Here is a 23,586-nt window from a genome sequence, read left to right on the forward strand (position 1 = left end):
AGTCCAGGCCTTACAAATATATTCTATATAAATAATTAAAGAACTAAAATCATTTTTGCATTAATCCAGTTTGAAGTCTGGCGAGTTTTATTGTGACAAGCCGGAGTTGTTGAAAAATTAATCGAATGAACAATTTGATGGTTAATGAAAGTTGACTGGAACCATGCTCATGTATTGTGCCGTGAGATGAGTGGGCAATATTAATTAGTGTGAGCTGCTGCTGGGCGATTACCCAAAAGATTTATTCAACGGCCGGGAGAAGAGGAGCAAATTACGCCGTCAAACGGCCTCTAAAATTACCCGTCAGGTTAAAAGTGTCGTGTAATTATCACTATAGCGTGGTTTCTTCCAGCTTTGTTCACTTTTCCCACGCTACTCATTAAAGCACTAAATTAATTTTCAAGACAAGTTTGATTTTTAAAAAAAAAATCAAATTGTTTTCTCTGCGCTGACGCATTATGACGAAACCTGTTGTGATTAGTAATTCCAAAAGTTTCCTCCTATCTCTGCGGTTCCTTGTTTTCGCAGAATTCAGAAACCGCCGCAGATTTTCCAATTTCTCTTTCAAACAACAAAGCGAGACGAGAGATGCGTTTTGAGAGTGTCGAGGAAGTTGTTTGTAGAATTGTTGCGGCGAGTTTATAGAAGACGCAGTGCGCGTGTTTACCTAGAGTGGCATGATTCATACATAATTGCCGCGGATTTATAAATAAATGTATATATGTACACACGAGCAACACCTCGCTCGGGGTCATCGGGTCTTTGTTTCCAGCCAAACACAAACGATGGGGAGGGGGCTGGAATGAAATCATCAGGTGCATGTGCTTGCTATGCTCACTGGTAATCAATGTTTGAAAAATTGTTCATATCAAAATCTGAATTAAATTTATTAAAGAATTGAATTATTTGATTTAAGAAAAAATAATTATGATTTTTCCTCTTTTGTTTTTAATAATTTTCTATTTTTTCTGTCATAATTTATTTGACAGACTTTCCTTAAATATTGAGGTTAACATAAAATTCATAAAATTTCCTCGACTTTTTTATATTTCGTAATTCAAGGGAGGGAAGGAAAGAAGAGGTCGTCCGAAAGGGTCTCGCCCCTCCCTGCTCTCTGTCGTTTGTGTGTCTTTTCCTGCATCTTGGTGCACGATCAGGAGGAAAATAATACAAACAAATCACAAAAGGAGAAGAGAAGCGGTTTTAATTTACAAAAGAAAGAGAAACAACTCCCCTGGCCGCCGCGACTCCTCGCTCAAGCAACAAGCTCTTTCTTTCTTGTGCATGTTCTTTTCCTGAGCCAAGCAGCGTTCAAGTGATGGGTCGACTTAGCGACGCCCACGTGACCTTGTACCTGCGATCACCAGTGGTGCGCGCGCGTTGTTGCCAAACCGCACCTCAGGTGTGACCTGAGCCGAGGAGAGACGCTCTGGGCCTTTTCGAACCCACTCTCCGCGCGCATCCCCATGGGAAAAAAGCACGCGGCGGCGATACACCCTGACTAATAATAAGAAAGAAACTGACTGACTGACTAATTTATCATGCATGCGTGTTGGTGCCGCGAGATGCGAGCGCTGGACTTGTTCTTTTCCTCCTCTTCGCACGGTGGTTCGCCGCTTCTGTAATTGCAAACGCCGCCCGCAGAGGAAACGCGCTCTGCAAATATTGAAATTACGAATCCCAGACACGCTGAACCATATTATTGAATCGAGGCCAATTTTATCTCGTCGCCGCGTGCACACCAGTCCGTTTCCAACCGCAGTCAATTCTAAATCATAAATAATAATTCTATCAAAAATGGGTAGTGGCAAACCCGAATCAGTTGATTCGATTAATAAAAGGCACAGCAGTAATAAAGCGTTTGATTTATTAAATTATTAAAGCGTCTTCTTGTGTGTTCCAGGAGAGTTTAGGTGCTAACCGGCAAAATTTCGTCACCGTGGACACCAGCAAGCTCCGGACCCGCAGCCGACACAAATGGCTCGGGTTCGGAGTCGAAATTGGACGTGGGCGACCTCAGCGATGTGAGTACTATTTCGGATGATTTTTAAACTAGATTATTTTTATGAGCATGTTTAACAAGAACTTGGAAATAAATTAAATTTTATCTTTTTAAAATAGACAACCACAGAGAGAAATTTTTAGATTTTTTTATACTGCGTATGGAAGACAAAGAAAGTTGGCAATAATTCATTTCAAATTTGTTCAGGATGACAAGGACATGTCCGCATCGGACGCAGAGGGTGTTTGGAGCCCGGACATTGAACAAAGCTTCCAAGAAGCTTTGGCCATCTACCCACCTTGCGGCCGCCGCAAAATCATTCTCTCTGATGAGGGGAAGATGTATGGTGAGTAATCTCAAATTTTAAATATATAGTAAATGAATTAATTTCATGCAAGAAATTAAACAATTTACAAAGCTAAATTTTCAATTTACTGTTTATTTTGTGGCACATTAAATTTTCAACTAAAATTTAGAAAAATATTTATTACCGTGATCAAAATTTAATATAAGTTGGCTTAACTAGAATTAAATAAGTAAAAATAAAAATTTATTAATTTTAAATATTTAAAAAATCTTTTTATGTACACAAAGTTTGTATGGACATTTTTTAGTAAAGCTTTATTTTTCCTTAAACATTTAAGTGGAATTGATAAAAGTCATATACTTTAGAGCTAAAAATATTACGAAGTGATAATGACGATCTGGCCCGTCAACTTTTGACGGTGCAAATCTGAGTGATAATGTGGCGCATCTGATTATCGTGTCAATCGCGAACGCATGCAGTCACCGAGTGGGCGGGTTTCCCATTGATAATTTTATATCAAACGGTGGCGTACCTCGGCGTGGCGCAAATAACATCTCTCTAGGCTAGCTGGGGCTAACCTGTGCGCTGGAGCTGACAACACACGCGCGAGCAGGGCGGAATAATTGAACGGCCTTTGCTACAGACAAAGCCCCTGCCTGCCTGGCTGCCTGCCTGTAAAGTCGACTTCTGGTTCGTTCGGCCTGCCTGCTCGGCTGCCTGCTATCAAAGGAAACAATGCAAAGAATGTGCAATTAGCGAGGGGTGGGGTGAGAGCGAGAGGGAGCAAAGAGCGAGCGGGATACTCTGAAGCAACCCCTTGATATACACATCATGTGCGGGGGTTGATGCACTCACCCGCTCGCCCGCCCGCTTTCCCGCCAGCAGCCAATCTAAATGCCGAAAAATATTAAAGGAAACATGCCACCTTGTATTAACTCTCGCAAATTCGCCCTCATTCCTGCCGTCGGGGATGCTTTTTCGTTTGGCGGCAACCTTGGCATTCTTTGCGCGTTTCGCCCTCCAAATTGACTGCTGTGTTGCAGCTTTTTCCTGGTCTATGGATGGATTGCAAATAATGCGAATTTCCTCCTCCTTTAATAAATTGAAACAAATTCTAACGGAATTTCATTGATTTCATTTCTGCTAAAGAAACAAAAAAGTTGTCGTCTCAATGGGGTGTGGAATAATGAAGACTGCAAACTTACAATTAATTAAGCTTAAAAACTTTTCAAAAAAAGGTAAGAGAAATTGAAATTTTTCTACGATTTAAATTGATTAGCTACAAAATGCTCCAAAACATAGAACGTTGTAATTACATTTTATTTAAATTTATGGCAAATCTAGTTCCGGAAGTTATAAATTTTCAAGATCTACAATTTTCACTATTTTTAAGAAACAGAAATTCAACTTCTGCTCTGGAGATCGTTTTTATGGTGTTTAGAAATATGAAGGAATCATTACACTCTTTATTTTTAACTTAGTTTTAAGTTAAATTGTATTCAGCTTATAAATTTGTTATTAAAATTGGATAATCTATTTGCATTGCGACCACAAATATTTTATAGTACACTCGGGAAAACGTTTTGGAGAGCGTGATTTTATTATTGTATGGCCACAGCCTCGGAAGCAGCGGCCTTTGCCTCGATTCTGAAAACGCGAGCCTCATTTTTGGGAAATTCACAATATTTTGGAAATATTCATGGCCTCCCGCTAGCTGCTTTCAAAGCAGAGCCACGCAGCTGCACATCAGCATTAATCATTGTCAGCAGGAAGCGTTTTATCAATTTTGAAAAATCAAAAATTCTCTGCGCCGCACACCAACATTGCCCGAATGTTTCTCTCCAGGCGCATAACAAGCTGACCGGAAAATTGCTGAAACAAACTGCGGCCCATCGTTTTTCCAGCGCGTGGGAATCACAAGGACAATAAACAACTCACGTCACACGCTTTTAGCTTTTAATTATGCCGGATGCGGCAAATGGGCAAAACAAAAATTCATAAAAAAAAACTGTACACTTAACATTTTTTTGAAAGAAAAAAAGCAATTGTCTAATCGAATGTTTTATTTGATTGCAGGCCGAAACGAGTTGATAGCTCGTTACATCAAGTTACGCACAGGAAAGACACGCACAAGGAAGCAAGTCAGCTCGCACATCCAAGTTCTGGCGAGGCGCAAACTTCGAGAAATTCAAGCCAAACTCAAGGTAGTAGAGTTTCCATGATAAAGCACTTTGAGACAATTCGCGTATCTATAGTATTATAATTATAATGACGAAAGGGAGAGAGAGAAACTTCTCCCTAAGTTGGTTTTGCTCTCAAAGAGTTGGTTGGTTGGTCGGTTGGCAATTTCAGGTGGCTCGACAGGTATAAAAATTCCTGCTTTCCCTCAAGAATGAAACCGGCAAGAAGAAGAATGCAAGGAGATTTTCTTCTTGATATGAATAAGAATTTCAATTCTTGCATTCCTGAAAATTTCACAAACATGCTGTTGGAAAGCCGCGCGCATTAATTTGAGCAAAGTAAATTGCGTCGCGTACACCAGCGTAAAATCTCAAAGTAAATTCCTGGAATCCTAGTTGCGAGTATAATAAACTGGTTTGGAAGAAAAACTATGCAGCAAGCTCCTCGACAATTTAACACAAAGACGCTGATCGAGCTGTTTTTTACTTGCGTCAAGCGAGACCTTGTTTAACTTTTAATTTTAAATCACCTTTCTAAAGAATTGCTGGTTTTTTACTCTGGAGGATTTTCAGAATTTTTATCCTGTCCTAAACTTTTCAAATTTACTGCACGTTCGGAGGAGTATTATTTTTAAAAGTGCACGTTGTCTGTGTTAAACGTTATTGGTGGTAGCTAGGTGGGTTTTTATTTCAGTCATTAATATCTGTTATAGTTTTGGCAGCCTGGTCTTCAACCCGGTACCTCGCAAGAGTGAGTATTTCAAAAATCAAACCAAGTTGCAAATTTTGACAAAAAAATTTCCCCAAGCAGTGTTAAACCTTTCGCCCAGTCTGTGTATGGCGTTGGTGGACCTGGAAAATCGGCATCTGGCGTCTCGGACATTGGTCTGCTGTCCTCCTCCGGACAAGCGCCGCCACCGCCACCTTGGGAAGGCCGAGCCATCGCCACTCAGAAACTGCGCCTTGTCGAGTTTTCTGCATTTATGGAGCAGCAACAAGATCAGGACACAGTAATTCTCAATTAAATAAAAATAATACCAAGTTTTTAATTTAAAATTTCCAGTATCACAAACACTTATTCGTCCACATTGGAGGTACTGTTACGTACGCAGACCCCCTGCTTGAAGCAGTGGACGTCCGACAAATCTATGACAAATTCCCCGAGAAGAAGGGTGGCCTGAAGGAGCTTTATGACAAGGGACCACAGAACGCCTTTTTCCTCGTCAAGTTCTGGGCGGACTTGAACTCGAACATTCAAGATGAGGCGGCAGCCTTTTACGGAGTTGCTAGCCAGTGAGTTGGAAAATTTCAAAATAACTAAAAAAATTTCATATCCCAAAGAGCCCCAGCAAGGGAATTTAACCTTTTGCTATCAAACTTAAAACACTTAAAATGTTCGGTTTCTAAAATTTTAATATATAACTAACGTTTTGGAATGATTTTTGTTGCAGATATGAAAGCAATGAGAACATGACAATAGCTTGCTCCACCAAGGTATGCTCTTTTGGCAAACAGGTGGTGGAGAAGGTCGAGAAGGAGTACGCCAGATTCGAGAATGGCCGCTTTATGTACCGCATCCCGAGATCTCCTATGTGTGAATACATGATCAACTTCATCCACAAGCTCAAACATCTGCCAGAAAAGTACATGATGAACAGTGTACTCGAGAACTTCACCATCCTCCAGGTACGTCAATTTTTTTCTAATTTGAGTAAAAATTGAATTTTGTTTTGATATTTGCAGGTTGTCACAAACTACGACACCCAAGAGACCTTACTGTGTATAGCCTACGTATTTGAGGTTTCAACCTCTGAGCACGGAGCCCAGCACCACATTTACAGGTTGGTTAAGGATTAACCGGCCTGTACACCAGCCAGCCACTACAGTGCCTAGTGACTGCCCCCAACCTCAGCATGCCGCAAAAATATGAATAGTTATTGAATGATTATTACTTGATCTCTCGCTAAGTCAAATATATAAATATCTTCAGGGCAAAACAAAATTATGAAGCCAACCTTGGCAGCTTGAAAACAAAAGTAATAATGTATCGTTTGGCCAATTCGTTGTGCCTCTGCAGATGGAAACATGGATTTTTGTACTTTTTAAGAAGCAAGCAAAGGTTTTACACTTGAGAAATTTTTGGTTTTTCCGAAACCCTACAAAACGTTTAGTTAATGTGCTCGTCTTTTTGTCTTTTGCCACTCGATTGTGGAAATCCCTCAACTTGCTCGTTGGAAGTACGCATTTGTTGTGATGATTGATGGAAAGACGATTAAATTGTACATTTTGGCCATATCTTGATTGCCATATCAACTTGTACTTAATGTGAAATATTTATGTACGGATTCTTCTTTTGTGTTTTTTCTCTGGTGGGAAAATTATCCTGTGAGCAACCTTTTCTTTCAAACTTGCAAAAATGACTAGTACTCTGCAGTTAATACCCCTGCAATGAATTTGTCTAACTTTGCGCTAGTATTCTTTTCTGTGGAAAGATTAGGAGAGCATTTCCTGACAACAGAGACAATTGGAGAAAATGATTTGTCTCTAAACAAAAGTATATATTGCTTGATTTTTTTAGAAAAAGAAAAATGCAGTCTTAGCACTTGTTCAGAATTCTGCTGCTTGTATGAGAAAATCAGCGCTCTGAGCCCAAAAGTTTCCCTCTAATCGTATTCTTGTGAATGATCTCAATCTGGCTTGTGTTCAGCTTTGCGAGTCATTAAAATTTTTGCGTCGGTAGATAGAAAATTTAAGTTGAACCATGGGCGTGGAGCCTTTTGTTAATTTTAAAACTGCCAACTCTCATCGGATCTTTTGCAATTTGTTCCTTTTTTTATTTAGAAAAATGAGAATTCGGGATTTTCGGGTCGAGTGTGCCGGCAGCAGAATTCACGTCGATGGAAGTGCCTTTTTGGATTTACTGAAAATGAATGAAACATGACTGATTCATATCTGTTTTGCTTTAAAAAGTGTCATGAAATGAAAAAATGAAATAGTTTATAGGTTCATAATTTGTCCCACACGAATTCCTGTTCTCTCTACTTCTCTCTCTCTTTCATCTGTGCAACAGGTTAGACTCTCCTTCCCATTAGACTGTAAATATTGCATAACCTTGGAGTAATTCATATGTCATTGCATACTAATATTTATATCTCCGTGCAAATTGGTTATATTTGATGTTGCTGAAAGAAAAATTTGCCCTCTTGAAACGATGATCTTGAAAAATAGTTGTTATTTAATTTGTACAGTAGTTCAGAGTTGTAGATTGAAGACGCTAACTTTATCCGATTAAGCCACACATACAAACACAGCAAGAAAAAGAGTTAATTAACCATTGATTATCGAATTCATAATTTTGAGGGAAACAATAGTTATATAGATCGATGTTCACCTAACAACATTCATAGTGTACCATAGTGTGAAGCAGTGTGAAGATAATAATTTTGAATGATTTTTTTCAGTTTTGTTGTGATAGAGAAAAGAATCTGGAATGACCCCAGTACCATTATTTTATAATTTGTTTTTGTTTTTAAATGGAAAGGGATGAATCCCCTTATTTTATTGGAAAAGAAAATTTTAAACTTTTATCTTAACCATTGCGCTATTTTTCCTCCATTGGCGGTTGACCAAAAACGATTGGGTCACCGATCAATGCTGACAATTATTATCATAGTAAATAATTTGAAAAAAAAAATACTGTGTTGAGCTATATTTCCAATAGTCTATTGAACTCGAAGCAAACTAAGTAAATTTGTCTATGTACTTGAGTGTGCTGCCACTCTGTCGTAATTAACATGTCTAGATTTTATGTAATTGAGTGAAAATAATCATATCTCGTAGTAGAACTTGATGAACATGTTTTTGCGTAGCTTGAACTCTTTATTTATTGATGTTGAACCATACAGACAGACAGAGAGCGATGATTAATTGCAGCACCATCGACAAGTTCTTACCACTCTTATCATGCATAATCACGAAGGAAATTTTTGTGTTGCTATTATATATTTTTGACCGTATCTGTAACAGAGTAGCTCTTGGTATTTTGAAAAAGATAAAAGAAACTGTGTGTACACCTTTTTGAAACCAATTCAATTTGAGTTCTGCCGACAGACCCACCTGAAATCGTGTCCGCATCCAGACGTTGCTTTCGTCTCTTTTAGTTTGTAAGGCCGGCTCTAAGCGTTAGAAAATAGTATGATACTCACAGAATAATGTTTCATGAATATGCTAATTAGTCTAAAATATATTTTATTTTGTACCAATAAGACCAAAGCGTTGTTTTATTTCTTCTGATTTCCCAGATATTGGAGGATGTTTCTGGTATTTTCTTTTTTATTAATATCTATTCAAAAATTCACTCATTCTTCTCTCAGCAAAAAAGGAAGAATTGAAGGCAATCTGGCTTTCCTATAATTTGGAGTAAAAATTCAACCCATTTCCTATTTTTTTATTCAATGTGTATTTCAATTCATAGAATCACTTTGCACCTTCAGGGATTGAATTTAGCAAAACAACACTCAGACTGCTTCAGACCACAATTAACAAGAAACTATGGATTTTTTAATAACCAGCAGTTAAAATTTTTTTTTCATGTAATAATTTTTAAGAAATATTTAGAGTTTAGTCTAATCTGAATTTCAATATTTTCCAACCTTAAATTTTTACTATTTTTCATTTCCGCCAAAACTTGAAGCCTCTTTTTCTAAATAGCAGAAAAAATATTAAATTAAACATTAACTGAAGCTTTTCCTTCTAAATTTCTTGTGATAATTTTTTCCCTTATTTTTCGATAGTTTAAAAAAATACCAATAAAGAGAAGTTACTGTAGTATTTTAGTAACAAATTGTCCTTCCCGGGTACGAACTGTTGGTGCACAATGATTGAGCTAATTGAGTGTCACTGTCAAGCTCTCTTAAAAAATATTATTTCTATTGTTAGATTTTTTACCTACAAGGTCTCGCATAGGGGTATAAAAATTTATGATCAACTCTTGTCGACACCTTCCTTACCATTGCAAAGTATAATATTTAGTTCTTTTTTCTCAATACAATAGGAATCCATTTGCAACTTTGGTAATAATAATTGTTTGCTCTGCTGACAGCAGCAATGAACGCGTATTGATGTTGCCATAACACACGATGCAAAAATACAAAGTCGTCAAAACAATCAGCATTCGCCCTAATTTTAGAAGAGTAGTTATACTTTGCGAGCTGTGCAGTTCATTTTGAAGAACCAACGGGGCAGTGGTGAGTGTCATTTTTGTTATTTTTATGCTTATATTCCCACTTTGGTTTGTCTCTCTTTATCTGGTAAATTCGATCTGAACTTATTATTTGAAAAAATACCTCTGCGAGAAAATACGAAACGGTATTACGTGGAAAATCGTGCAGTCGCTCATCACGCGGCGGGCCAAATAAAAATTCGATGCACCCCGCCGAAATCACGAGACCTTTGTACGAAAAAGTGTCCTCTCATCAATTGCCATTATTTGCGGGCAACAATAATAATTTCGCGCGCGGCCTTTGTTTACCGCTCGCGTCTCTTATTTCATTTGCAGCGTGACTCGGCACGCTTTTTCGTATTATTTTAATTTCCAACTCTACTCCAGTTACAACACTCATTGTTCAATAATAGACACGAAACAGAGAGAGTTGCATCAAACGCGAATTCCTCTCTTCGAGTGCCAATCAACATTTTTTTCGAATGAATATACAAAGAGCTCGTCTGCAGTTCTCATCTCAAATCAAAAGCGTTACATTTAAACCCTGTTAACAAGTTTTCCATTCTACTTTCAGTTAGAAGTTAAATTTTATAATTATTATAAAATTGAAATTAAAATATTAAGAAAAATAATATAAAGATCATTTATTAGCAATAATATTTAGATTCCCCGTTTTTTTAGACTTAAAATATTTTTACAAGTAATTGACTTACTTACAATTTATATAATATTGAAATTTTGATTACAATGAATATTTAACAAAACGTATATTTAAAAAATCCAATTGAACTCCTTAATAATCTAGTCTTAGTCAACCATTTAAAAAGTTTTTATTTATTATTTATCAATATATGTTTGTTATGGACAGAATGCCACTCAAAATTTAAATAAAAAGGATGATTATGACTTAGAAAAGTCAAATTTTTATTTTTTATTTGGAGCAATTTGGATGAAAATTCACAACGATATTTGAACGGCATTTCAGTTCAGCATAATAAATCAAAGTTTCTTATGGTTCAAGATTTGTTTTCAAATTTTGGGTATTATAAAAAAATTAAAAAAAGAAAAGAAAGCATAAATTTAAAACTATATGCGTCAAATTCCAAATTTAAATTAATCAAATTTCCGCCATATTTTCCCGGCTGCACCAAAAGCTTCCCTTTCGCTCCACGGGGGTAGTGCCGGGTCCGATCATCCCCATCGCTGTGTAGAGGGTTTTGTCTGTGCGTATTGATTTTTGCGGCGGAGGCGTTCTCTCCGGCGACTGTCAGTGCGAAAACACCAGGCATGGCACCTCTCGCGCAGCAAACCTCGTTTCACTGCTCTTAGCTTCTGCTCTCGGATAGATTTTGGTACCTATTTTACAAAAACAACCTCCTCGTTTACTTTGAGCACTAATTTTAATATCACCCTAATTAATAAATACCTCCTCCAGCCAAGCCGCAACAATTTCTGTTGCCCGTAAAAATTTCTTTTCTATTTCAAATGGATTTTGACAAAAAAAAGTTAAATACAAAAATTTTAACACTTTAGTGAGCTGGATTTAAAATCACATGATTTAAAAATTTACCTGAAATTGCTGTTAAAATTTTTTATGTTGCTTTATTATTGCCCACCTTCTCCTTGGGTGTCTTTAATTTCAAACAATAGAAACGATACTAGTATCAGAGAACAAAAGATTTTTATGGAATGGAAAAATAATCCATAAATCGACGAACTAACTGTTTGAGTTTTTTGCCCTTTGCAGAGTTCGAGTGCGCACGTGAGGAGAGCGAGGGCGGTGCACCTTCGCCGTGGAGAGGGTCTCCACCTGTGTACCCTGGAAGAGGTATTAAAAAGGAAATTTTCCTTTTCTGCCCTGACCCGACGCGAGGAAGCGACACTCGCCAGTCGAAACTCGTCTTCGCAACAACTCTCCGCGAAATTATGATGACCCTGTGATATTCACGTCTAGTGCGCACATTTCTTCATTAGGGTGAGAGAGCAATTTTGTTTAACAAATATTTTGAATTAGATTCTTTACAATTTTAAATTATTAAGAAAGGTATTTAACAGCTTTATCCTTCACAGATTTTTTTTAACTAAATGATCAAATCTGGCAAAATACAAATGGAACATTATTATATTGCGTTAAATAAATATTTTACGCACTAACTCTCTATTAATTGAATATTATTTTTTCTTAACAAAGACAACTGGAGTATAGTAAAATATTTTTTACTTAGCTCTCGATATTTGTATTAAAATAACCAAAATAAATAGCTTTCAAATTATAATATAATTATAGAAACGCATTATGTTTTATTGTTTTCTCCCATAATTTTTTTTTAATATCACATTAAAAATTAAAAATTTTGTCAAAAAAATCTTTACTACTTTGCTCTTTTCACTCAATGTTTTAAACTTGTTCTTACCTGTAAAAGTAGCTTTAAGTGTTTTTAATTGAATTATTTTTTAAATATTGAAAAAAAAATCAATCAAGCCTGATTTAAAGCAAAATTCTTTTCAGATGTTCAATGTTTTAAAACTTGAAATATAGCATTTTTTATAATCATTGCTTTTTCTATTTTTGTTACAGAATTCCCATCTCATATACTCTTGTAGCTGTTTGAACTATTTCTAAGATTACAAAATGAATTTCCTCATCGATACGTTCAACCGCTTCTCCGACTTCTATGTGTGGACAAATAAAATATCTGGTAAATTATTTTCCTTATTTTCAATCTAACAATATAATGAACTTTTTTGATGAAAAATTTTAGACTCCCGAACCCGCGGGTGGCTTTTGGTGGACACGCCGTGGCCGACGCTGATGTACACGGCCGTGTACTTGGCCATCGTTTGGCTCGGCCCAAAGCTGATGCGCGACCGCAAACCTTTTGCACTCACTTGGGCTCTCATCCCCTACAATTTCGCCATGGCCGGACTCAACGCCTTCATCGCCTTTGAGGTTAGATTTTGCTTTAAAATCGATGATTTTTAAAATTATTAAATGAAATTTGTAGCTGTTCATCGCCTCTACCAGGCTTAGTTATAGCTACGTGTGTCAGCCAGTGGGCAAGAGTGCGAGTATCGACGAAATGAGAGTGAGTTGATTTTTTAATAACTAATTTTTTTATAAAATAATTGTCATCGGCAGATAACGCGGGCTGTGTGGTGGTACTACTTTTCAAAACTGATCGAGTTTTGCGACACGTTCTTCTTTATTTTGAGAAAGAAAAATAACCAGCTCACATTTCTGCACGTTTATCACCATTCGACCATGTTTTCGCTCTGGTGGATCGGAGTCAAGTGGGTGCCTAGTGGATCGAGTGAGTTATATTTATATATTTTTTTTACAACGTAGCTTAAAATTACTTTAAAAAAATCACTTAGAAACAAATAAATGACTGAAGTTGAAGTCAAAAAGTTAATTTAATTATCATATTTTAATAAAATAAAATGTGTCAATATCATTGAAAATTATTATTTTTTTATTAAATTTCTTTAAGACATTTTCCTTAATTATGGATGTTTATTAATATTATATGACTAAGTATAACTAATGCAACTAACTTCAGCGTTCCTGCCTGCCATGGTGAACAGCTGCATCCACGTGGTGATGTACACATACTACGCTCTGGCCGCCATGGGCCCTAGGATAGCCAAATATCTGTGGTGGAAAAAGTACCTGACCATCATGCAACTGGTAAATAATTAATCGGAACAAATTAGAATCTGGAAATGAAGAGATTGGGCTTTTCCGAAAATTGTTTTTATTCAAAAACAAATGGCTCTACCAGTTTCGGTCACGATCTGAGACCCTATATCATGAGTAAGAGCAAGAAAAATAAAATATGGTCGCAGACCGTTACCGAAACTCGTAGAGCCACTTTTTTAGAACAAAAACCATTTTCGCAATCAGGAAAAGCCCGATCTCTTCATTTCCATGATCATCTCCTCGATTGTCAATTTCTTCAAACAAATTTGAATCTGGAACTGACTGCAATTTTATGACAGATTCAATTCACGACCGCCCTTGTCATGGGGATCAACGGCATTAGGACGGGCTGCGACTTCCCACTGTGGATGCAGTACGCGCTCGTCATCTACATGATGTCTTTCATCGTCCTCTTTGGCAACTTCTACGTCCAGGCTTACATTGACAGGGTGATTTTTAATCTGTGTTTACTCAATTTTCTTTTCAATACCGTCCAATTTTTGTTATTTTATGAATTTAATATTTAATAGCTTCTATTGCTGTATTGATAAATTTAATATTAATTTATTATTTTATATTAAATATAAAAACCTCCACGCTTAGGGGAATTTGAGAGACAAGAGACTCGAATTAAAATCAATTAATGCTTTTTTTTAATTTTCTGGTGTTTTATGAGCCCAGAAGAGAAGAGGCAGAATCCTTCCTCTTGTGCGGCTCTCATCTTTATTTTAATCCGTGTCATTTTTCAACTAATTTTAGCACTTGAACCAGGGCAAGAAGAAGGCCGCGGTGCAAAACGGCTGCGCCAAGAAAAATGGACTGGTGAACGGCGGATTGCACCACTCGGTGGCGAAAAAGCACCTCTGAGCACAAGTGGAGAGGCAAATAATTTATCCATCTGCAGCGGCGTGCAAAAGTTAAGTGGATGGACAGTCAATTCCAAACACTCTCTTTCTCTCATGTAAAAAGTGATTTGATTATTTTGAATTGCGCCACTTCGAGATATTGTCATTTACAAAAGTGTTATGTTGTCGAAAACGTTATCAATTAAATCATAATGGTATAATAAAAAGTACACTGTTTGAAGACCAATCGGAATTTTTACTCCACAATATTAAAAATTTAAATCAATTACATTCATTTTAAATGAATAAAGTGGTTTTTTTTTTATAAAAAATTGAATAATTGAGTAGAAACTAATATTTGGAAAACTTTTTATGACATTAAAAAAATAATTGTATACGAAATTATGAAATAGTACAAGAATTGTTGGCACTAAGTTTACCTGCAATCATTGCAAAAAGTTCGCTGATCTTCCACATTGTTTTTATATCTTCTCGAGTCACATTCATACTTTGGATCGCTGAACTTAAGCTGGAGCCAGAACCCTCACCAACGTCTGTGATTGTGAACTTGACCAACACAACGGGTAATATCTGGAAAAATGGAAAATTGCAAAAAGGTATTTGGGACATTGAAAAGAATGAGACGTTCACCGCTTTTCCAAATTTTCTTTCATTGAAAAATTGCATAATTTAAAAAAAAGTATTTCAATACCTGGTCACCATTGAGAATGCAATACTCTGGATAGCGGAGGTGCCTTGCCAGTTCGGTGTTTTCATTTGGGTCCGCGGCGACGCTGTGGAAACCTGTTGGAATATTTTGGGTCGGCTGCGATGGTTTGTACTTTCGGCCCATGACGCAGAGGCAGATGAGCATCTGCCGAGTACAGACTTTGCACGCTATGTCCCTGTGCGTGGGACATCCTCGACTTCTTCCAAAGCAGTACTGGTTGGCCTTGGAAGACTGAGGAGCGACATAAATCCCCTTTCCGAACATAATGGAGCCCTTGGAAAAGCTGACGTCGAAACCCTCCCTTGCAATTTTCGTTGCATCTGGTGAACCGTGAAAGGCCTCAATTATTTCACTAGACCCATTTAAATCTCTTTCAATTTCTCCTAACATCAGATTAAATCTTCCAAACACAGATGGATTCACAATTTTATAAACCTGTAATTTTTCATAGCGATAAATATGTCAAAATCAATATTCTAAAAGTCTATAATAATTTCATGACAAAGTTTGTGTGAACTCACATTGGTAATTTTGTAGTCTTTCAATGGAATGCCATTATCATGGTCCTGAATTGTGGTTCGCATTCGCGACACGGTGCGTTTGTACAAATCATTGTCAGCAGATAGTGATTCTAATGCGAACATATTTCACACTGAAAATTAGCAAAAGCAAATATTTCAAAGTCAGTGGCGCGTTAGGAAGTCCAACTTATAAACCACATGTGGTTTATAAGTTGATACGTTTTTTTTTTTTGCAATACTATCGTAACTACTGACGCATAATAATATAATTATTATCTTATCTCCATATTATCTGATCAATAATGCAGATATTGCCGCCAATAAAACTAATAAGCATTTAAAATAAAAATTTTTACTGATAACGGTTAACTTGCTTGGCAGTCTTGCGTGGCGGAGCAGTCTAAATGAAACAATTATGTGATTCAATTGATTGTAGAATATTTTATTAAAATTAAATGTATTTAATATTTATAAATTTAAAATCGTACTCTATGCAGAACAATTCCAGTGGACTACAATCCGAATCATAATAATTTACTTTTTTATAGAAAAACTTAATTTTGATCCTTTTTAAAAATCTATAACCTTTAAAACAGGAATGTCTTTGTTAAGATCTAATCTTTTCTACTCAATTCTAGCTTTATTGTTAATTTATTCATTTTTTTTTAAATTCCAATTGATGAATGTAATTTATGTTGTAATTTATAGCTTTTTTGCTAATTGTATCTAATTTTTATCATAACGGATCATAGTATATATTGATGAATTTACCGGAATTTACATTATGGAGCAAGGATCATTATTGCTCTGTCCACTTAAATTTAAAAGTCGAAGCGGTGGAAAAACGACTGACAGTATTTGTGTCATAATTTTTAAATGAATATTTAGTACTTCTTCTCCATTTAACATGCCATTTTGAGCGTCTTGAAGAGTCAAAAACCGAGTAATAGGCGATTCGATTTGATCGGACAAGGTGAATTCAACAAGCATGTATGGCAGGACCTGAATAATAAGTTAAAACAATTAATATACAACGCATAAACACAAATTTTTTATAAGCATAATTTTTTTTTAAATTATTAGGCATTTAGATTTAAAAACATACAACTTACCTGGTCTCCGTGCAGAATGCAATATTCAGGGTACTTCAGATGTGCTGCGAGCTGACTCGAATCTTTCGGATCTGCTACGACGCTGTGAAAACCTGGAGGAATATTTTGGGTCGGCTGCGATGGTTTGTACTTTCGGCCCATGACGCAGAGGCAGATGAGCATTCGCCGAACGCAGATTTTGCACGATTTGTCCTTGTGCGTCGAACACCCTTGATTCATTCCTTGACTTTTTCCAAAGCAGTACTGGTTTGCCTTCGAAGACTGAGGAGCGAAATAAAGTCCCTTTCCAAACATACTGGTGCCCTTGGAATAGCTGACGTCGAAACCTTCCCGTGCAATTTTCTCTGCGTCTGGTGAACCGTGGAAGGCCTCCAAAACGTCACTCGGACCACCAATTTCCTGCTCAATACTTGTTTTCTTTTGTTCAAATCTTTCTTTTACTGATGTGTTCACGATTCTATACACCTGAAACAATTTGTATATTTTTAGTACGTAAAAGATTTCAACTGTTTTTAAGCCAGCGCGAGCCAGTTACTATTTTTAAACAAGTAATAAAAAATTAAACGTGAAACATGAAATAATAAGAATTATATAAAAATAATTGATTTTTTTTTTAAATATTGACTCACGTTTCTAATTTGGTAGTCCCTAAACGAAATTCCATTATCGTGCTCCATGATAGTGGTTCGCATTCGAAGCACAGTGTGCTTGTGTTGCAAATCATCCGACGAAAGTGATTCTAGCTTGAACATATTGGTAACACACAAGAGAGGCTCTTTTAATTAAACTTCTTCCTTATGCTTGCTTGTATTCTATATTTATCTCTATGGATAGACTTTAAAGTCTAAGGTTATTCTATTCTCCTTGGTTTAAATAAAATTTAGTCGTGCTTTTGCAATTATTGTCTTAGCTGAAAGCAGTAAGACTTTTAAGAGAGCGCCAAACTGCTTTATATGCAACACGAAGGACACTACGAATGTGCCGGTTGCATACTTTCTAAAATTTACGTTAACAATTTTTCAGAGGGAAAACGTCAGTCGTTTTCTGATTGGGTAAGTGCAAAAAAACGAGATCAGAAACGCTACATTTTACTTCAAGTTTTGAATAAAAAATTATTTCTGCTGCAGCTGCACATGCTTATATCATATAGGGGAACTAAAATAATTTAAAAATAAATAACACAGACGTGGTCCGTATACAAATTAACCTTTATTATCCAATTTTATTACAATTTTTTCATATAATGCCAATTTGAAAAATAATTAATTATTAAGTTAGTGAAGCCACTTTTACAACAAAATTGTAGAAAATGAGAAAATGAAATGCAAACTACTAATTCTGAGTCAAGTATTTAAGCCTTGGGCTGAATAATGTCCTACTCTACCATTGTTCTCCGCCTTGGTTGGATCCTCCTATTGGCTGTATGTGTTGTCACGCTGGCCTCCTCTGTTGTAGAAATTACGAGAGCCGCCACCAGAGGAGGAGTCTCTGTTCTGGCCCCTGTTTGAGTAATCTCGGCCACCTCTGTCAGACGAGTAATCTCGCTGGCCTCTCTCAGAGGAGTTGCTCGAGTAGGGAGCCGACCTCTGGAAGCTACTTCCATAGCTGCTGCCGCCTCCGCCATTGCGACCGCCATAGCCACCCTCATTCCTACCTCCAAAGCTACCCTCGTTTCGCATACCTCCAAAGTTGCTGTCACTTCGTCCATAGCCACCTCCGAAGAAGCCACCCTCTTGTCTTCCTCCGAAACCACCTTCCCTGTTGCCGTTGTTGTGGTAGTTCCGTCCACCTCCACCTCGAGGAGTCCTGTTCTTGAAGCGTTCAGCCATTTGGATCAGCTCGGCCGGCACTTCTTGTCCAGCATTCGAGATGATTTCCACCAGATGCTGAGCGGACCCCCAGTCTCGACGGGCAATCAGGGTGAAGGACTCGCCAGTCTTGCCGGCACGACCTGTCCGTCCGATGCGGTGGATGTACTGCTCGGAGGACCTTGGTACATCATAGTTGATGATGTAGGTGACACACTCGATGTCAATGCCCCGGGCAACAACATCAGAGGCAATGAGGACTCTGCTTTCACCAGACTTCATGTCCACAATGGCCTAAAATTTGATTGTTTAGTAATTTATATATAAAAAAAATGCAGAGCATAAGAAATTACCTTGTCACGGTCAGACTGAGGCAAACCACCATGAATGCAGACGCAGGGCCATCGCATCAGGCCGAGCTCACTTGAAAGGTGGTCTGCAAATGACTTTTTGCCCACAAAGACAATCAACTTGTCTGTGTCAGTCATCTTGTTCTTCAGGAAATCGACAAGCTGGAAATTGCAGGAAAAAAATTAATGAAAATCAATTTCAGGGTAAAAGCAATTTTAATAATATCTTCTATTTAAAAAGTAACCTACCCATTCGAATTTCTCGTTTTCCTCTTTGAAAACCACATTCTGCTTGACTGACTGGACAGCTCTCAAATCCACTGTGCCAACGATGACCAAGATCGGGTCTTTGGTGTAATTTTTGGCCATACGGCGCACTGACTGGGGCCAGGTGGCGCTAATAAATCAAATGGGATTTTTATACAGGTTTAACAATTTCTTGTAGAATCTATACCTAGTGAGAACAGTCTGTCGATCATGACGAACACGAATCAAAGCCTTGTTGATCTGCGGCTCAAATCCTTGGTTCAGCATCTCATCTGCCTCGTCGAGGACCAGAAACGAAACCTCTGCTAGATTCAACTGATCTGTAAGAATTTCATGTGTTAATTTTTGTGGAAAAATATGGGTTTCATTAAAATATACCTGAAGCAACAAGGTCATTGAGTCGGCCTGGAGTGGCAATCACAATCTCTGGGTTTTCCCGCAGGATGGCCACTTGCTCATGCTTGGGATTTCCACCATAGATGCAAACACTTTGTATAAATTTATATTTAATTAAAAAATTATTACAGAGAAGGATATAATGACACAAACCTCTTGATGCCCTTGTAGCTGTACTTGGACACTTCCTTGTGGATCTGTTGCACTAGTTCGCGCGTGGGTGCCAAAATGAGCACAGTTGGGCTTTTCCGCTCCGACCTCGGAGTCACTTGCGTCTCAATGTGAATGAAGGCAGGCAGCAAGAAGCCAAGAGTTTTGCCTGTTAATAATTTGATAGCATTATGCGATCAAATAATTTTTCATATGCTAACTTACCCGATCCAGTTTGAGCAATGCCAACGACATCCATTCCCTTCATGATGCAAGGCCAAATTTGGCTCTGAATTGGAGTGGGCTCAGAAAATCCCTGCTTCTGCACCTCCGACAAGATCTCAGGGTAGTCTCCATATGCCTGTTCGAATGAAGTCACAGGCTTTGGAATGGCCTTTTGGTTTTGGGTGTCATTTTCAACTGAAGGGGTATCAGGCCGCAGCAGAGGAGAAAGTTCCTCAGGCTTTGGCAGATTAACAGAGAGATTCTTCAAAGTCCTAACACATGAAACAAAATCACATTTAATATTTTAAAAGATGCAACAAGGAAAGCTATTGACCTGATCTCCAGAACCTTCTCATCAGTCAAATTGGTAACTGAGGGATGCTCCTTGTAGACGTCCTTGATGATTTTGGTCATGGACGCAAGCTTGGCATTCCGATAACTTTCCTGCAGGACGGATAACATTAAAAAGATGAAAAACATGATATTTTGTTGCACGAATTTGATTTAAATTTATGTATAAGATACGTTAAAGAAATTTATTAAATATAATTTAAAAACTAAAATTTTTGGAAAATCACACAATTGAAATTGCTGTTGTTTTTAATTTTTAGTTATTTTAATAGGGGTTTTAATTTGGGGAATTATAACTTCATTTTAATGTGCTGATTTGTCATAAATTTAGCAGTGTTTGTTTGGATATGTACGTGCATGACATTAAATCTAAATAAAAAAATAAAACGTATTATTAAAGAGCTTACAGCTTCTTCATTGGCCTTTTTGAAGTCGAATCCGAAATACTTCTCTTGGCCACTACTTTGTTCCATTCCTGGAAAAAAGGGTAGGATTTTATATGAAGACACTTGCCAGAAAATAAAAATGACAATAATAGTTCATATATATCTTGCTCATGAAACCACTTTTTCTCAACTTTAGAGACCATTTTGAGTGGGTAGAACATATGGTTTGTAATTAAAAACGATCACAAACCAAGCGCGCAGCTTGTGCTCTTGTGCTGACTATGCAAGTTAAGACGCACTCTATGCAAGGAAAGAGCTTCTCATGTAACAAAAACACTCCTATCCCTGCAATACTAATAGTAAGTGCACCGCTTAGCACTTCTCAAAATAATGTTCACAATATTTTATACAACAATTTTACAATAATTTTTTCTTAAAACATTTTCAGAAAAAAAGTATTACTTATTCACATAGCAGTCCAACATTTAATTTAAAATTACAATAAAAACAAACATTTTTGGCATTTTCATCGTTATATGCATTCCAAAGCTAAAATTAAGCATTTTCTCAAAAAAATTCATAATATATCTTACCGCCATTGGAAGCTGGCTCTTGCTCCACTTCCTTTGGCTCGACCTTCATTGCTTGTTCTTTCTCAGGCCCCTCGTTTTCAAGACGGCCGTTCTTAGCTTCTGCAAGGCAAGCAAAACTCCTCTCCATCTGAGAAGTGGCCCTTTTCTCACTAGGACTGGGAGTGTCCCAGCCGTGCAATTCCTCTGGCTTGGCATTGGGCACCTTCCAATCATCATCCTCGATGGCCACTTTCTTCTGCACAACCTCAGTGGCCGCAGCCTGTTCCTCGTCTTTCATCGTGGTCTTGAGAAGTGGCCTCGGCTTGGTTGGAGTGGCCTTTTGAGGAGTGGTCTGTGTCACTTTGTCCTCGTGGGTCTTGGTGGCGTCCACCGCCTTGTCTTCAGAGGTGCAGGTGCCGCCACTCATCCAGCTCGGCGGACGGACGATTTCCATGGGCACTTCGGGCGGAGTCATTCTTTGAGCATAGCCCGAATCAAAGTGTTGTGGGGGCGGCGCAGGACACATCCACATGGGAGGCTGGACGTAGTTGACAGCGGATGGATGTTGGCCCGGCGGAATCATGATGTAACGGGGCTGACTGTACTGAGTCGGGCCACCTTCGTAAACAGCCTGCGTGTACATCGGCTGGGGCTGCTGCTGGTAGTACTGAGGATGAGGTGCATGCTGTGGCTGATGGTGCTGGTAAACAACCTGAGGTGGGGGCTGGTTTGCCATCAATAGCATTGGACGGTTGTCCTTTTGCTGCAAATAAAAAAAAAGTGAAATTTCAAATTAATACTATTTAATCTAGAGATCTTTAAATTAAGCTAATTTATTAATTACTTTTATAGTAAATTTTAAGTATTTATTTTATTGGTCATATTAAATCAACATCTTGAACAAATATCTAAATTTAGATACTTTAATTAATGACGAAGAAAATTTAGAAGTTATTGGTTATTGTAAATGACGAGTTACAAAAAATATTTGTCATACAATCAAGCAAAACTTAATAAAGAATTTCTTCTCAATTTTGAACATCATAAATATATTTTTTTCCAAAGGATTTTAATTTTTATTTCTTATTAATTATATTTGGTTTCTCATTCACCTGTTGCATCATGTCTGCTCTCTGGCTCTGGGGATGTGCATGGCCGATGTAAGGGAAAGCATTTGCCGTGCTGTCCGGCTGACACGTGGCAGGCCCTTTGAGCTGCTCAGGTTCCTCAGGAATGATGGGGCTCATGAATTGCAGAGCAGGCTGCTGAGATGTGACTGCGGTGCTGACTGGAACATTGCCATGCTGAGCAGCCACCATCAAAATGGGAGAGCACTCTGGGGTCATGACTGTCGGAGGCACAGCAGTCACTACCGAGGTTGGCATCATCATGCGAGGCTGACCAACACCTGTGACGCATAATTTTTCCATAAATAACTGGAAAATCTTATAAATTACAATTAAGACTGCATAGCTATTATATTAATCAAAAATCCAATACTCACTTATTAAATTACCTTCTTGCAGCAAGATTTGCGTTTAGAAAAACTTTGCCTTTCACTTTAATACAAGTAAATAAAAAATTAAATCATAATTTTGTCGAGAATTGCTGTAAATTATAAGCTTGTACACATATAAAATCAATAAACTTAAATCGCATTTTAAGAAATCATAAAGTAAATATTTTCTTAAATATAAAATTACAAATTTGGGGTCGCCTTAAAGCTATGCGCATGTGACATAAAATTTGGTTATTAATTCAACAAAAGGTGATTCCATGAGCAAAATATATGGAAAACCTTGAGCACGTGTGAAGTTTGAAAATTACGTACCTGGAGAAGACGGTTCGTTTTTGGGCAGTTCTGGAAAATTCTCCTGATTCAGAGTCAGGGTGCGTTGGTTGGTCTCGAAGTGGCTCGAGAGCGGTGGCTGTTGGTTTAGAAGTCGACCGCGGCCTCGAGGAATCAAGATCTTTTTGGACGAATTCATTTTGCAGACGACAGAACGATGACACGATGCTGAATTCGCGACAGATCGCTCTTTCACGATCGATGGGGCACAGGTATCTCGGGAGGTCACGGATTGGTGACCTGTGACCGCGGAAGGTGAGCTTGGAGATATTCTGCAGATGCACCGATGCAGCGACGCCAAAAGCCAAGCGAAAACAATCAACATGGACGATTGTGGCGAAGGAAGAAGAAAGGCATGCGAGTTGTGGCCAATCACCGATCTATCTATTTTTCGGCAACAGGCAACTTTCTGCAGAGAGGGGTGAGAAAAAAGGAATTGGACGATGAGAGACGCGTTCGGCGCAGCTCTGAACGTGTCTCAACAACTGCAGCGAGTTCCTTGAAGGCGCGCGCTGGCACTAAAAGCGGAAAAAGCGCTTTTATTGAAGCAGCGCCGAGGCACAAATGTGAAAAAGTAAACATTTTATTAAAACAAGCTTGTTGAAATGGAAAAG

At 37.8% G+C, this 23,586-nt stretch overlaps 5 protein-coding genes across 7 annotated transcripts; 2 read left to right on the forward strand and 3 right to left on the reverse strand.

Annotated features, from left to right (window-relative positions):
• Window positions 1–1,318: 1,318 nt before the first annotated feature.
• Window positions 1,319–8,754, forward strand: LOC132201567 (protein scalloped). Its single transcript, XM_059627806.1, has 9 exons — window positions 1,319–1,402; window positions 1,914–2,024; window positions 2,210–2,348; window positions 4,386–4,513; window positions 5,203–5,240; window positions 5,298–5,499; window positions 5,553–5,782; window positions 5,941–6,175; window positions 6,233–8,754. The coding sequence occupies exons 1-9, from the start codon at window positions 1,319–1,321 to the stop codon at window positions 6,344–6,346; spliced, it is 1,281 nt and encodes a 426-aa protein (XP_059483789.1). The 3' UTR covers window positions 6,347–8,754.
• Window positions 8,755–9,660: 906 nt separating this feature from the next.
• On the forward strand, window positions 9,661–14,498 carry LOC132199952 (elongation of very long chain fatty acids protein 4-like). Of its 3 annotated transcripts, none has more exons than XM_059625076.1 (9): window positions 9,661–9,735; window positions 11,458–11,685; window positions 12,289–12,409; window positions 12,473–12,660; window positions 12,716–12,796; window positions 12,850–13,021; window positions 13,271–13,398; window positions 13,710–13,859; window positions 14,170–14,498. In XM_059625076.1, exons 3-9 carry the CDS (start codon window positions 12,343–12,345, stop codon window positions 14,275–14,277), a joined length of 894 nt encoding a protein of 297 aa, XP_059481059.1. In that variant the 5' UTR covers window positions 9,661–9,735; window positions 11,458–11,685; window positions 12,289–12,342; the 3' UTR covers window positions 14,278–14,498. The 3 variants fall into 3 exon arrangements, with proteins under 3 accessions (XP_059481059.1, XP_059481060.1, XP_059481058.1); XM_059625077.1 differs by lacking the exon at window positions 9,661–9,735 and adding an exon at window positions 10,925–11,062 and having other exon boundaries at window positions 14,182–14,498; XM_059625075.1 differs by lacking the exon at window positions 9,661–9,735 and adding an exon at window positions 10,928–11,062.
• Window positions 13,810–15,739, reverse strand: LOC132199954 (poly [ADP-ribose] polymerase tankyrase-1-like). The gene is made up of 3 exons (XM_059625078.1): window positions 15,507–15,739; window positions 14,968–15,420; window positions 13,810–14,846 (listed from the first exon to the last, which is right to left on the reverse strand). The coding sequence occupies exons 1-3, from the start codon at window positions 15,627–15,629 to the stop codon at window positions 14,658–14,660; spliced, it is 765 nt and encodes a 254-aa protein (XP_059481061.1). The 5' UTR covers window positions 15,630–15,739; the 3' UTR covers window positions 13,810–14,657.
• A 245-nt stretch (window positions 15,740–15,984) lies between these two features.
• LOC132200933 (poly [ADP-ribose] polymerase tankyrase-1-like) lies at window positions 15,985–17,405 on the reverse strand. Its single transcript, XM_059626727.1, has 3 exons — window positions 17,248–17,405; window positions 16,619–17,083; window positions 15,985–16,508 (listed from the first exon to the last, which is right to left on the reverse strand). The coding sequence occupies exons 1-3, from the start codon at window positions 17,368–17,370 to the stop codon at window positions 16,284–16,286; spliced, it is 813 nt and encodes a 270-aa protein (XP_059482710.1). The 5' UTR covers window positions 17,371–17,405; the 3' UTR covers window positions 15,985–16,283.
• A 403-nt stretch (window positions 17,406–17,808) lies between these two features.
• LOC132201055 (uncharacterized) lies at window positions 17,809–23,390 on the reverse strand. The gene is made up of 12 exons (XM_059626930.1): window positions 22,955–23,390; window positions 22,236–22,531; window positions 21,145–21,886; window positions 20,573–20,640; window positions 20,149–20,258; window positions 19,815–20,086; window positions 19,593–19,758; window positions 19,422–19,531; window positions 19,231–19,363; window positions 19,026–19,173; window positions 18,780–18,938; window positions 17,809–18,720 (listed from the first exon to the last, which is right to left on the reverse strand). The coding sequence occupies exons 1-12, from the start codon at window positions 23,295–23,297 to the stop codon at window positions 18,031–18,033; spliced, it is 3,237 nt and encodes a 1,078-aa protein (XP_059482913.1). The 5' UTR covers window positions 23,298–23,390; the 3' UTR covers window positions 17,809–18,030.
• Between the last annotated feature and the right edge of the window lie 196 nt (window positions 23,391–23,586).

This window comes from Neocloeon triangulifer, unplaced genomic scaffold (assembly GCF_031216515.1).
Source record: "Neocloeon triangulifer isolate White Clay Creek 2 clone unplaced genomic scaffold, ASM3121651v1 ptg000014l, whole genome shotgun sequence".
In the NCBI taxonomy this organism is placed as follows: domain Eukaryota; kingdom Metazoa; phylum Arthropoda; class Insecta; order Ephemeroptera; family Baetidae; genus Neocloeon; species Neocloeon triangulifer.

Excerpts from the sequence above, each read along its gene's own strand:
- LOC132201567 (XM_059627806.1), top strand. The coding sequence starts at position 1,319 with ATGGGTCGACTTAGCGACGCCCACGTGACCTTGTACCTGCGATCACCA. Across the intron at positions 5,500-5,552 it reads AGCAACAAGATCAGGACACA|TATCACAAACACTTATTCGT; the intron begins GTAATTCTCAAT and ends TAAAATTTCCAG. Across the intron at positions 6,176-6,232 it reads AGAACTTCACCATCCTCCAG|GTTGTCACAAACTACGACAC; the intron begins GTACGTCAATTT and ends TGATATTTGCAG.
- LOC132200933 (XM_059626727.1), bottom strand. The coding sequence starts at position 17,370 with ATGTTCAAGCTAGAATCACTTTCGTCGGATGATTTGCAACACAAGCAC. Across the intron at positions 17,084-17,247 it reads GGGACTACCAAATTAGAAAC|GTGTATAGAATCGTGAACAC; the intron begins GTGAGTCAATAT and ends AAATTGTTTCAG. Across the intron at positions 16,509-16,618 it reads GCATTCTGCACGGAGACCAG|GTCCTGCCATACATGCTTGT; the intron begins GTAAGTTGTATG and ends CTTATTATTCAG.
- LOC132201055 (XM_059626930.1), bottom strand. The coding sequence starts at position 23,297 with ATGTTGATTGTTTTCGCTTGGCTTTTGGCGTCGCTGCATCGGTGCATC. Across the intron at positions 20,259-20,572 it reads AAAAGGCCAATGAAGAAGCT|GAAAGTTATCGGAATGCCAA; the intron begins GTAAGCTCTTTA and ends TCCGTCCTGCAG. Across the intron at positions 18,721-18,779 it reads CTCAGTCTGACCGTGACAAG|GCCATTGTGGACATGAAGTC; the intron begins GTAATTTCTTAT and ends ATCAAATTTTAG.
- LOC132199952 (XM_059625076.1), top strand. The coding sequence starts at position 12,343 with ATGAATTTCCTCATCGATACGTTCAACCGCTTCTCCGACTTCTATGTG. Across the intron at positions 12,797-12,849 it reads CGAGTATCGACGAAATGAGA|ATAACGCGGGCTGTGTGGTG; the intron begins GTGAGTTGATTT and ends TGTCATCGGCAG. Across the intron at positions 13,860-14,169 it reads TCCAGGCTTACATTGACAGG|CACTTGAACCAGGGCAAGAA; the intron begins GTGATTTTTAAT and ends AACTAATTTTAG.
- LOC132199954 (XM_059625078.1), bottom strand. The coding sequence starts at position 15,629 with ATGTTCGCATTAGAATCACTATCTGCTGACAATGATTTGTACAAACGC. Across the intron at positions 15,421-15,506 it reads AAGACTACAAAATTACCAAT|GTTTATAAAATTGTGAATCC; the intron begins GTGAGTTCACAC and ends GAAAAATTACAG. Across the intron at positions 14,847-14,967 it reads GCATTCTCAATGGTGACCAG|ATATTACCCGTTGTGTTGGT; the intron begins GTATTGAAATAC and ends CCATTTTTCCAG.